This window comes from Lethenteron reissneri, chromosome 41 (genome assembly GCF_015708825.2).
Source record: "Lethenteron reissneri isolate LAM-NWPU_2019-01 chromosome 41, ASM1570882v1, whole genome shotgun sequence".
NCBI lineage: Eukaryota > Metazoa > Chordata > Hyperoartia > Petromyzontiformes > Petromyzontidae > Lethenteron > Lethenteron reissneri.
In genome coordinates, this window is record NC_083819.1 from 11,613,606 (window position 1) to 11,626,806 (window position 13,201).

The 13,201-nt window shown below is 49.2% G+C and overlaps 1 protein-coding gene and 1 long non-coding RNA gene across 2 annotated transcripts in view; one reads left to right on the forward strand and one right to left on the reverse strand.

Moving 5' to 3' along the window:
* LOC133352708 (cytochrome P450 4B1-like) overlaps positions 1-445 on the reverse strand; it is a 37,721-nt gene extending 37,276 nt beyond the window's left edge. Inside the window, exon 1 of the mRNA XM_061568530.1 lies at positions 296-445. Coding sequence (XP_061424514.1) covers positions 296-436 — 141 coding nt within the window. The 5' untranslated portion in view covers positions 437-445. The remainder of the gene's footprint in view (positions 1-295) is intronic.
* The window catches only part of LOC133352709 (uncharacterized), a 78,448-nt gene extending 65,247 nt beyond the window's left edge, over positions 1-13,201 (forward strand). The window contains exon 4 of the long non-coding RNA XR_009756289.1: positions 13,104-13,201. This is a non-coding gene — a long non-coding RNA (uncharacterized LOC133352709). The remainder of the gene's footprint in view (positions 1-13,103) is intronic.

The following is a 13,201-nucleotide window of genomic DNA, read 5'->3' on the forward strand; positions in this document are numbered from 1 at the left end:
AGAGCCAGTGTGCTCACCACACGCCCACCACTCACCAGGTGCGCGTGCCCGTAGAGCCAGTGTGCTCACCACACGCTCACCACTCGCCAGGTGCGCGTGCCCGTAGAGCCAGTGTGCTCACCACACGCCCACCACTCACCAGGTGCGCGTGCCCGTAGAGCCAGTGTGCTCCCCACACGCTCACCACTCACCAGGTGCGCGTGCCCGTAGAGCCAGTGTGCTCACCACACGCCCACCACTCACCAGGTGCGCGTGCCCGTAGAGCCAGTGTGCTCACCACACGCTCACCACTCACCAGGTGCGCGTGCCCGTAGAGCCAGTGCGCGGGCGGTCCCGGGAAGGCGTCGAGTGCGGGGCGCGCGCGCCGCCGCAGCACCCACAGGGCGCAGCACGCGGCGCACAACAGCAGCAGCAGGGAGCCCAGCAGCTCCCACATCCTCCTCACTCCGAGCCAGTGAACTTGTGGAGGCCGACGTCCACCTCCCTGCTCCCCGTGAGCGGGCGGGGCGCGATGACCACCCCCCTCTCTGAGGGTCATCGCTACTCGGCTGGCTCACCACCGCCCGGGGTTATCTCACGCGCGCTCAAATTACAGCACCACATAAACGCGTATTTCCCTCACAAAGGCTGGCGCTGAACAAAAGAAACAGCGGCGGTATGAATATGCGCTTACCTGCGCTAAAGAGAAAGAAGCGACGGCAGACATAAATATGCACGCGTACCCCCCCCCCCCCCCCCCGAGTGGTGAAGCCTTAATCTGCTGTGCAAACAAAGGCTCATGCGAAAGGAAAAGGAACGGCGGCGGTACAAATACGCGCGCACGCCTCGCCGTTGATACTATTGTCGCTGTGTAGCGACTGCCGGCGAACGGGTTGATCGCACCCCGCCCCAATTACTCACGCAGCGCTGCAGGCGCGCGTTTTCCAAACACATGTGCGCGTAAACACGTGCAAACAACGGCGGCCGTATATGTTGCAATACACTTTCACCTCTCAAATTACCAACACCGTGCAAACGCTGCAGCCCCGCGCTCGATCTCTCGCGCACACCGTTTCCCCGTGCAGACGCACCACATACAAATCGCAGATACCATCCCGAGGTTCTACCCACACACACAGAAATCACACTGCACCGATATTCTGAACTAAAGTTTATTAATGGCGCCAATACACACTACCTGGAGGAGGAATATTTCGTGAGGAGAGTCGAGCCTAACTCTGCCTATGAACCCAGCGACACAAACGTCCTACCTCGTCCCTCGAAGCTAGACACGCGGCGTCCCACGGACGCTGAGAGAGTCGGAGGGAGGAGGATGAGAGAAGACTTGTCCTATCACTGTCTCGCAGCAGCACTCGCTGGCATCACATGGATGCTGTGAGCGGCAGGATGACAGGAAGTGGGTTGTGATGGCCCGGAGGTTGTAAACAACTGACTAAATCGTCCCCTGGCTCTTTTTATGCTCTAAACTTCAAAGGCCCAGGGGGACGTTGCGCCACGCAGCCAATCACATGCCTTCCTTTCGATTTTAAATTGATGCCCCGCCCACACCTGGAGCGTTATTTTCCGTTACGCCTCGACCCATTGTCTATGTGCCAGCCCTCTGTCCCCTTCGAGTGCTGCAGTGGCGGGGCGGGCGGTGGCGACCACCCGTGGCTTCTTTGTCTGGACGGGCTCCCGCGCTTTTGCCTATTTAATATGCCACCCTCCGTCCATTTTCGAGTGCTGCGGTGGCTGCGGCCGGCGGGCGACGGCGGACTCCCCATTGTCCCTTTGTCTGGAAGGGCTCCCGCGCTTTTCCCGCTCAATTTCCCATCCTCCATTCTCCCTCCGAGTTGTACCTCATTGCGGTTGGCCCAGAGAACCTTCCTGCGCCCAAACAATTTAAAGATAATTTAGGGGCACTGTTCTGCCTCACGACAGGTGTCTTGCCTCACGGCAGATGTGGGGCTTATGTACACAGGAATTTCCGGTTTTTGATGCTAAGTTTGGTCACGTGACCAGGAAGTTGTGATTTAAGATTCCCGCTCAACCACGCGGGCGTCGGCCATTACACCCATAATTCAAGCTGGCAGCACACATCGCGTCCAAGTGACGCCAGCTGTAATTGTCCATTGTGGGACTTTAAGAAGCATCGTCTGTAAGTTCGTTTATGTTCTTATAATACTGGGAATGCTGTTATAATGTTAGAATGACCATTATAATGATGTAAATGCCTTTATAATGCTGTTAAATTGTTATGATAAATACGAGGCCTAGTTAACAACGAAGCCTGCAACTTTCCTTATTGTGAATGTTACTTGTAATTTAATAAGTCGAGTCAAACTTGTACCCAAGTAACTTTATTGTGATCTGGAGAGCAAGGATGACGAAATGTCTCATTCATAGTGCAGTGTTATGTGTAGTACTGTACATCTGGGGTGCAGTGTGATGATAACACGGTGTGCCTTTATGTAACACAGCAGCTTATGCTCTTGTATAGCTATTCGGTGGTAATGTAGGTGCCTGGTCCATCCAGGATCTATTGTTTAGAAAGATGTTATCTAAGACAATGTTATGATGCTGTGGTGTTCATTCATTGTGTTGGTGTTTCCGGGTATTAACAGATGCCGTATCTGTGCTGTTTTCTTACCAGTTTTACCTCGTTAAATTCAATAAATGACGTTTGGAGTCGGATGTTCACCCGAGCTCTGAGGGTTTATTGGACGCGAGGTTAACTACTCAGTTAGCGGTGCAACGCAGCGCACAGCGAGGCCGAGACAGGCACCGCAATGTAACCTGTCCTGTGAGGGTTGGCCAATCTCCTGGCACCGGGAAACCGTGGGACTCTCCCTCTAGGGCCCTTCGGATTAAACCCAGATGCGTCAGGAAACCCCCCATCAGGACACTACGTGGGTGCACTGCGTGCGGGTGTGTTTTTAGTGCGGGGGCCTGGAGGGCATCGCGGCATTTTCGGAGTTGCTCCATGGTCGTGGAACCACACACTCACCCTCACCCTGAGCTGGCACACACAAGCTCACCCCAAGCCAGCACACTCACTCACTCCAAGCCAGCACACACAGATTCACCGCGAGCCAGCACACGCACCCTGAGGCAGCACAGACAGACTCACCGTGAGCCAGCACACACAGACTCACACACAGACTCGCACGCTGCTCTCTTCTGCTCACAGCAGCGCTCTACCCTGGCGCAACAGCAACACTCAATCGCTGAGCCGTGGGTGAACATGAAATATATACACCCCCTGTGCAGGGTCTCATAAATCATCATAAATGTAGTGGAATAACGTGCACGGGGGTTTGCAAGCGGTGTGCAAGCATGTGCGAGTTATGGACAGTGAGGTCGCATCGGGGCGACCAGGTGCGGCAAGAGGGAGCAACGGAAAGGAGACGGCCAATTAAGATGCATAGCAGTGATTGGCTGCCTGCAAATATAGGCGCGGAACAGACGCCAGGCTGACGGGAGATTGAGACGATAATGGCGGAAGCCACGGGCGTGAGGAGTTAATGAGGAAGGGGTTATATACAGGAGCGTGAGAGAGAGTTGTTGAGTTGGTCGGAGTGAAGACAAGAGGAAAGACAACAGAAGTCCCAAGCCCCGCGCTCCACACCTCGCCCTCTCCAGCGGTGATGGCTAAACACGCACTGGAGGCAAGGCCGAGGTTGGAGAGACGAGGGTAGAATAGGCTAGCAGTAGAGAAGCTAGCGGAATCCTAAGTGTGAGTGTGAGAAGGCTAACAGTAGAGAAGCTAGCAGAGAGTATAGCTAGCAGTAGAGAAGCTAGCAGAGCGTATAGCTAGCAGTAGAGAAGCTAGCAGAGTATAGCTAGCAGTAGAGAAGCTAGCAGAGCGTATAGCTAGCAGAGTATATAGCGGAAGGCGAGCAGTGGAGAAGCTAGCAGAGTAAAAAGCGAAGGCTAGCAGTGGAGAAGCTAGCAGAATATATAGCGGACGGCTAACAGTGGAGAAGCTAGCGGAGTGTACGGTGGGAAGCTATCAGAGTGTGTAGTGGTAGGCCAGCAGTGGAGAGAGCGAAGCGAGAGGAGTGTGGCAGGCAGGCTAGCAGTGGAGAGGCTAGGAGAGTGAGAGAGAACAGGCTAGCAGTGGAGAGGCTAGGAGAGAGAGATAACAGGCTAGCAGTGGAGAGGCGAGGAAAGTGAGAGAGAACAGGCTAGCAGTGAACGCGTAGGGGTGGCGATTGGCTGCGTTTTCAGGAGAAAATCTCAGAGGGTCATAAACCTGCGGGCAGATGCACAGGCGAGTCAAATTATATATTTACACATCAAGTGACTTTATGTGCATGCGTACGCACACACTGATCACCATCTCCATTACCCGGCTGGGCAAAGTTGTCTTAGCGAGCACCTATTATTAAGTTAACAGCGGGTTGGTACAGAGCTCCATTCCCAGCCATCTAAGTGTTAGGATGCTGACACATGATCTTTATGGCGGTACCCCGGGGTACCAAATAACACAAAATGGCCGAGGAAAATAAATATTTTATTTCTGGGACACTATTTTTTCCAGAGGTGTAATTAACTCCGCGACTGGGGTACCAATCAATCCGAAATCAGTGCTACTCCGCGATGTCGAAACGCCAAACAGCATAAAAAATCCGTTATCGAAAAATTATACTTTGAATAGTGCATCACGTACATGCTCGTCGAGATGAGTCGATTGCCGCATCGCTGGCCATCGACAGACTTAAAATGACTGCATCACGGACATTATGCGGGAGCCGGTGTATTATGGTGCCCTGGGGTACCGCCATAAGGTTCACATGTTGCACTCGGGAGCCTTTTATTTGACAGCACCAACACTAGGCCCGGCTATTTTGCTTGTCTTTTGAAACTAGTACCCTCCCTTTGTGCTCTCCCCTTTTATATCTTTCGAGTCCCTTCTCTATACGCTTACCTCACACTCCACACCGCTCTCGGCCATTCATCGTCCTTCTTCCCTCAACGGTTGTCAACCATCGCCTCAACGCTCAACCTTCGCTTCCCGCCTTCTTCAGTTTGAACCTCCACCTCCAATCCCTTTAAACCTCGCCTCCCAAGCAATCACTGTGGAGGCCTCTCTGCACCAATGGGAGGCATTTTCCTACTTCCTTGACTGTCTGCTGGTATGTTTCCTGCAAGTGAGTAGTCTGTTGTCTCGTCTATTACATAAGTTTCCCAAGTTTGACGCTGACGCACGCACGGAAGAATTACCATCAGTAAACCTGAGGAGGGCCCAGGTCTCTTAAGTTAACTGAGACTAATCACCTCTGGTGGGGATGTCCAGGGGTTAATCCTGGAATTGTTGCTGGTGGCGAGGCAAGTTGGCAAATACTGTTTAGCCAGCACTTGATTAGGCCAACCTGGCATAAACGGGGGTTCTGTGGCCACCAGCATGCCGTGCTACCTTTACCCACCCAAGTGCTGATGATAACACACTGGGCATTCATTTACAGCTGAGTTGACATAGGAGCGATCCAGGACAGGTTCAGGCACTCCTTGCTTAATGTGGCCAGGAATCTAACCCAGGTCACCAGGTGTGTAGAGAAGTGCCCAAACCCAATTCTGTTTCTGCTGCTGCTGCCCGGGTGCTTGCGGCCAGGCCCCACAGTCAAGCGGTGTGAACAAGCAATGCCTCCCCTCTTCCTTGGAGAATGGGGGACCATGCCGAGAACTTATCTTTACTTGGATCGACAAACTAATTCTGTCTCACCCAAATGTCTCCAGTACTGCGGTGGCACTCACCAACAGAAGGGAGTGCTGATTGATCGACTTTCCAAGTCACACGACTCGATATCAACACCCACTGTGCTACGATCTGCTGTGGAAATGGCGACCCCTACCTGACCGTGCTCGTCACTTGTTACAATGCATCCCACATTATTATGCTGCAGATCTGGTCAGTTCTTCCACCCTACATCCACACGATCCAGAAAGAGTGCCTTCATCGCCATATTGCTGCTGATATCAGGTATCGAGCCAAACCATGGACCAGAGCTCAACTTTGGATTTGTAAATGCACGCTCCCTAGTCAACAAGACTGCATTGATCCACTATCTGATCAACGATTGCCGACTCGACATTTAAGTTAAAGTTAGACATGAGGTGCATCGATAACCTCTAAAAATACACGCGAGCAGTGCACATGTGTTTGCACAAAACGAAATGATGCTTAATCCAGGAAACTCGGAGGTTCTGCTGGTTGGCACTCGGGCTCAGGTGAAAACAATTGTGAGACGATCAGGGGTGGTGGTCGCAGACTCCAGGATTCAGTTTTCTACTCAACTAATGAGCCTCTGCATCATACTCGACCAGATTATGTCCTTTGATCACCATGTGCAAAATCTAGTCAGGTCCAATAATTTTCATATAAGGGTTCTATGACACATTCAGCCAATATTTAGTCGTGACATCGCCGACACGGTGGCATGTAGCATAATGTGACGAGTCGAAAGTTGAGGGTCACACTCATGGCTTCCCTCTGTGGCAGTTATAAAGCTGATGAGACCGATTTTAGGAGTATGAGTGTGGGGAAGCCCAATTATGCAAATTTACCTGCCATAAAAGGGGAAAAAATAAGGGGTTTGGAGGCACTTGACGTGAGCAGAAGGGAGTGGGGCCAGAAAATAGCAGCAGCAGCCAGGAGCTGGAAGCCTCTACCCACCGCAGGAGTGTGGAGGCATCACACCAAGGGGAGGCAGCAGGGCTCTGCGTGCTGTTGGTGGGGAGACACCACTCCCAAAGGAAGCCACCCGCTCTACATACTGTTGATGCGGAGACATCACACCAAGGGAGCCACCTGCTCTGTCTATAGGTGCAGTGTGGACACACCACACCAAGGGAGCCACCAGTGCTCTACCTACAGTTAGACTGTGGAGACACCTCCCCAAAGAAGGCACGAAAAGCTTTGCATATTGCTGCGGGCCGACTGGGACACACAGGACCGTGAGACCCTATAAACGGGCGTGCTTGTAGGTGTATAAGGGTGATGGAGTCGTTCGGGTGCATTGCGTGTAAAAACGGGTTCCTTTTCTTTATTAAGTTCCATTAGAGCACACAATTCAGACAATATTTGTGGGGTTCTGCCTATAAGTGTGCATGAAAGTATCACCGAAAAAAGAGTGGCAAAACGACCAACCCGCCTGGTGTCTTACATCCCTCCCCAAGGAATCACACTCCCCATAAACCCTGCTATTCCTAATCGTTACACATAGTATTGACAAGGCTTTATTTCGCAACTCACTACTCTACGGGATGTCTGACAAAAACATTAGCAAGCTACGTATACAAAATTCTTTGGCATGTGTCGTGACAGGCACTGTAAAATCCAACAATGTTGGTCCGGTGCTCGCTGGGCTGCATTGGCTTCCGGTTGCTGAACAAATACATATAAGATCGCACTCATTACACACAAAGTGCTTGCTACAAATTAACCACAATATCTTGCTGATCTCAAGGAGCATAAACCATCATGCAAACTCTGGTCATCCTCGCAGTGGCTTTTGTATATCCACTGCATAACACGCATTCAAATGCGCTTCTGCGGCCGTCTGGAACGCTCTTCCTTTTAAAACTAGATTGAAATGTATTCTTTTTGAGGACAGTTTCTTGTGTTTAGTTTGTTGTCCTTCCCCCGCACCTCCAATCTATGTACGATTAATGTATGTTCAAGTTCTTTCTTACCGTACATAGTCAACCGTGCTAATCGGACGTCCGGGGAAGGATAACAAACAAACACAAAAATAACTTATGCAACAAGCGGCAAACGCACTACCGCTGAGCTGCATCACTACGTTCTCTCCTTTGGCTGTAATTCCATCACCAGTCTCATTAATCGGGCAATACATTTTTCAAGCCCAAACCTACTTCCTTCAAAGTCAATATTCATCTTATTTTCAATAACTCTGCAAGTGGAGCTTAAGTTTCAAATCGTCACAATTGCATTGTATTTTTTATTTAAAATCATGAAAATATCCTAAAATTGTCATGCTCTGCCTATATTTGTTTCAGCCTGGAAGGAATGTGAACACATGTAGGGGCTACGAATGTATTGAATCTGCACGTGCAGGTCAAATGCAGAGGCCAGGTGAGTGCAGTTCATACGCTCTAGAGAGCTCTTCTAGGCCTTCTCTCTCACAATGGCCATACGTCTTGATGAAGGTTCCTTCGTGGTAAAGTCACGTAGGTATAAAATAAAATAACTCACGATGTTTCAGGCGCAACACAAGCGTCCATCATCAGGTGGGAAAGCATGGTCTGCTGCTGAAGCAGACTGTTTTAAAAGGGTTTGAAATGGATGTAGCTCAAGGGATATAAATTAGCATGTAATTGTAAGATAGAGCGGCCTGTTCGACGAGGGCACGGAAGTGTCTATGTTAATGTGAGGGATTAGCATGATGTTAATGTCAGAAATTATAGGGCATGGAAGTGGCTATGTGAATGTGAGAGATTAGCATGATGTTAATGTGAGAAATTAGCATGTAATTGTAGAAAAGAAGGAGAAGAAGAGCGGCCTCCTCGACGAGGGAGTGCAACCCAAACGGGTGTAATCCGAAGGCCATGTGAGTATGAGAGTACAATCCAAAAGACATGTGAGCATGAGAGTGCAATCCAAAGGCATAAGAGTGCAATGCAACGGACATGTGAGCATGATAGATCTAAGAGATAGGCATAGAGAGAGAGACATAGATAGTCGAAATAAAATCTGACATATGCAGGTTGGATGGAAACATCACAGTCAGTTAAGACTTTACCTGGTTAATATCATCATTCTAATGATTGCTGAGTTTGCACCCATCCTCTCGGTTGAAGTTGTGTCTGTGTTTATATATCTGGATGGTTTCATGAACAAATCTCTGAAGGTAGCCGGTAGGTTTGGAAAAATCAATTTCGCGTGAGTCCACAGCGTTAAAACAATGATCGGCAATGTCAGAGGTATTGGTCCTACCGTGTTTCAGATCCGCCTTGTGTTCACGGACGCGGTCCGACACATGTCGTTTCGTTTCCCCAATATAACTGCTGCCGCAACCACAGCTCAGTTTGTAGACACCAGGGTATTGCATGTCAGGAATCACATCTATTACAGATGGGATTAAATCACGGAGGTTGTATACTGTATTGAAACAGACCTGGATCTTGTGTTTGTTTAGGATTTAGGAAAAATTTAGGTAACCCCTGCTATGTACGGTAAAGTGAGGGTTTTGGTTGGAACCTCAGAAGGTTGTCTCCGCATGGCTGGGGAGACAGCTTTGCGGATTGTACGGTCCGAGTATCCATTCATTCTGAGAGCTTGGTGTACGTGCTCCAACTCACTGGCTAGGTGGTGCTGGTCGGAGATGCAACGGGCCCTATGGTGTAGTGTTTTGATGAGGGAATTCTTCTGGGCTGGATGGTGGTGGGAGTCAGGCTTTAGATAGGCATCCGTGTGGGTGGCTTTCCTGTAGACCAAATGTCCCAACCAGCCATCAGGTCTCTTCTCGATCAAAACATCCAGGAATAGTAGCTTTCCATCCTTTTCCACTTACATGGTCAATTTGATAGACGGGTGTATGGAATTGATGTGGTTGAGAAATTGGTTCAATGCTGGCAGGCCATGTGGCCAGATGAGAAACGTGTCATCTGAGTATCTCTTCCAGAAGGAAGGATGTAAGGTGGATGTCTGGATGGCATCTGTCTCATATTTTTCCATGAAAACATTTGCTACGACTGGCGATAAGGGAGAACCCATTATGGAACCCTCATTTTGTCTGTAGAATGTACCATTCCAGGTGAAGTATTTGTTGGTAAGACAGTACCTTACCAAAGTTGGTACATCTGGATTCAGTCCTTGTTGGACTAAGTCTTCAATGATTGCAATGGTGTCAAGTACAGGTACATTGGTGAACAGAGAGACTACATCGAAACTGAGAAGCAAATCATCCGGAGACAGTGAGATGTCCTTGATTAGAGAAACCAAGTGAGCTGAGTTAAGTACAGCTGAGGTGGACTTGCCAGTGAAAGGAAGAAGAGGCTGCTCTAGAGTGCACTCCCAGGCCTTCTCTCTCACGATGGCCAGACGTCTTGATAAAAGTTCCTTCGTGTAGACAAAAGTATATTTCTGAAATGTTTCTCCATATCTGTGGTTCTCAAACCTGTGGGTCGTGCTCCCCTGGGGTGGCACACGCTATGGCATGGATACCATGCAAGAAAAGTGCAGGAACTATTTCGAACGTGCACAGGAAATGTCAGTACCCTGTTGTGGTGGCAAATTAACTCATGCACAACATGAATCACATGACTCACGAACACAAAACTCACAGAGACAAAGCATGAAATAAGTGCCTTATTAACAGTGGTATTGATTTGGGGCACCACGCCAACAAAGTTTATAACTTTTGCTCTAAATGAAGCAATCCAAGTAAATATTTAGTCCAGGCGGTCAGTTGACATTGACCCAGTAAAACAGATTCTGCTACTGCAAATATTGTTTTGCCATCAGCCTCTAACAAGAAGGAGAAATTTATGGGTTGAGAGAAACACAGTGAAATAAGTCCAACTGATTGACAAAATCAGCTTTAAAACCATTCTCCTGGAGAGTTTCAGGAGTCATCTCCAGAAATAAACCTTGTGTTCTCTTAAGTTAAGAGCGTGCAAAGTGCTTTCCATGTCGCATACCAAACCTCTCACCAGGTGAGGAAGGTTCCGGCCTGCAAGCAGGCTTGCGACCTCGGCATGGCCGGCATCCTGGTGGTGAGGGTTGTGAGCCATGGCATGTAGGGCCCAGGCCAGGTCACTGGCTGGAGTGTCATGGCCAGCAAACACGAAGGTATCCACCTCAGCCTGTATGTCCTCCTCGGTCAGCACATTTCCCTTGTCATCCTGACAAGTGGGGAAGCCGGTCGTTGCAGATTATTATTATTCATACCTATTGTGACCCTACGTGCAATCGAGAGGCCACAATGTCCATGCCATCTATGCTCTTCACGATCGGACGCTCATCCGCACACTGAGCAAGATGTCGAGGAAGTCAAGGTACCGCCTTGCTTTGATATTCTCCAGTTCCTCTTCCGCACGCAAGGCCTCCTTGCGTTCTTTGATCACTTTATCTAATTAGCAGAACACACATGCACATCTACAAGAAGAATATTCTACATTTAGCCTTAGACTTCTGTGACTCATGTTATTCGCAGGGTTGTGACCTGCACTTTACTGGTCACCCTCTATGTTTACGGGGTTCCTATTTTCTGGCAGATAAAGGCAAGGGTTTTATTTTTAAGCTGTCTATCAGTAGAGCGGAGACACGGCTTTTGGCACACTGCACTGTGACCCTCACCCTCTCATATTATGCTAAGCGGGGTATCTTAGTCTGTGCATGCGTGTGCACCCACCATACGCGTGTTTGCATGTGTGCGATGTTGCACATCTTGCGAAAGCGGAATTCCAGTGGACTCAGGTTGAGGTTGACATCAAAGTTGTACGGGAAGAGCCGGCTCCGACGGCGCACCATTTCTGTCAGATCAAACACCGCCGACACATAGGAGTTGTCACTGGCCACCCAGAGCGGGGCACGGGCGAGAGAGGTCACGCGAGTTACAAGACGCCGCTCAGTGGCTATTAGCGCACGTGACAGACGGCTGGTAATATGGGGAGGACCTCTGGACATACGTTTTGTACTTTATGCAAACATATGATTCGGTTGAAGAGAATCGATATGGAAAATCGCAGGTTGCTATTACATTTGTAGGTAATTTAAGAACCTGGATCATGAGACTGGTGCGTGTAAATGTCTGTGCAGTGAGTAGAAACATCTTAATGGTTTAGCGTAAGGTCATGCATCACACTTTGCCAAGGTCATTCTGCATTATGCAATCACTATGCTTATGGACTGGGCAGAGGCATAGGGAATGAAACTCACAATGGGCCATTTGCACCTGAGACGTCGAGCCGGTGATGATGGTTAACTGGGAGTTATACAGGACGTAGCCAGGTCTAGCTGGGCATTACAGTTTCAGCATATTTGAGTGCTGCAGGTGTGAGAAGTGTCTTGATTGCACAAGTGCTTTTCAAATTGGCGCTCTATTGTAATGTACGATGGCAACAGCCACGTGTCCAGGAGCTGAATGCCAATGTCGAGGCCTGCGAGCCCCTGCCCCATGCCGCAGTGCTTCCAGCTCTGCATGGCCTCCGCGTGCCCCGCCGGGTCACCTGTCCGTCTGGCAGCTGCTGCGGTAGCTGAAGTCACACTTCATGATGCTGTCCAGCATCGTGAGGCTGATGTCCTCAAACACATCAAACAAGTTCTACGTCTTGATCCTCTTCTCCCTTTTGTCCTGTTTGATGCAAGTGAAAGACAAAGACCAAAGATCCCCATGTATGCTTTAACGTATTTTTGTGAATGAGAAGCGCTCAAACAGACCTATTCGACTCAATATACAGGGTGTTTTAAAATGATTGACCCGATTTGAAATCGCTATATCTCTGCAACCACGAACCGCCCATGAATTAAACTCTTACCACTTGAAAGGGCGGGGCATAGAGTTTCAAAAGATTACCGCTAGATGCTTCTCTCAGCGCACAAACAGGCCTTAGCCTCCGTCATTCGCAAGATGGTGACCGCGCAACACAAGGCGTTATGCATTCTGCGGTTCAGCAAGACTGAATCCGTAATTGCGGTGCAGCGTGCGTTTTAACGGCGTTTTGGCATTGATCCGCTAATGTCAAAGAGCATTCGTCGTTGGTACCGACAATTTGAGGAAACAGCATGCTTATGTAAGGGGAAGAGCACAGGGCGACTACGTACCTCAAAGAAAAACGTGAGAAGCGAGGCGTTTGGGACGAATTAAACTACCGTCTCGATGTTGTCCGTACAGCAGGTGGAGGGCACATAGAACATTTATGAAATGGTTAGTAAAACCTGATAACTCATTAAACCGTTTGTAACTTTTTGTATAATTGTAACATGTTGCCATTGTGAAATATACTGCTTTGAAATTGAGTCCATCCTTTTAAACACCCTGTATTAGGTTACAAACTGGTTTTTGGTTTGCTTTTTCACTTCCTCTATTCTTTAGCCTCACAGCACCAGAGGGGCAACCCGGACTTTAAACTTTAAACATGCCTTCCCCTCTGCACAGAAACCTGCACGTCTGGATTCGGGCCTGCTTCGTGAAACTAAAGCCGAGGCCTGTGCTAGTCTGCTCCACACTCCACGTGCTCCGCGCAAAAAATATAT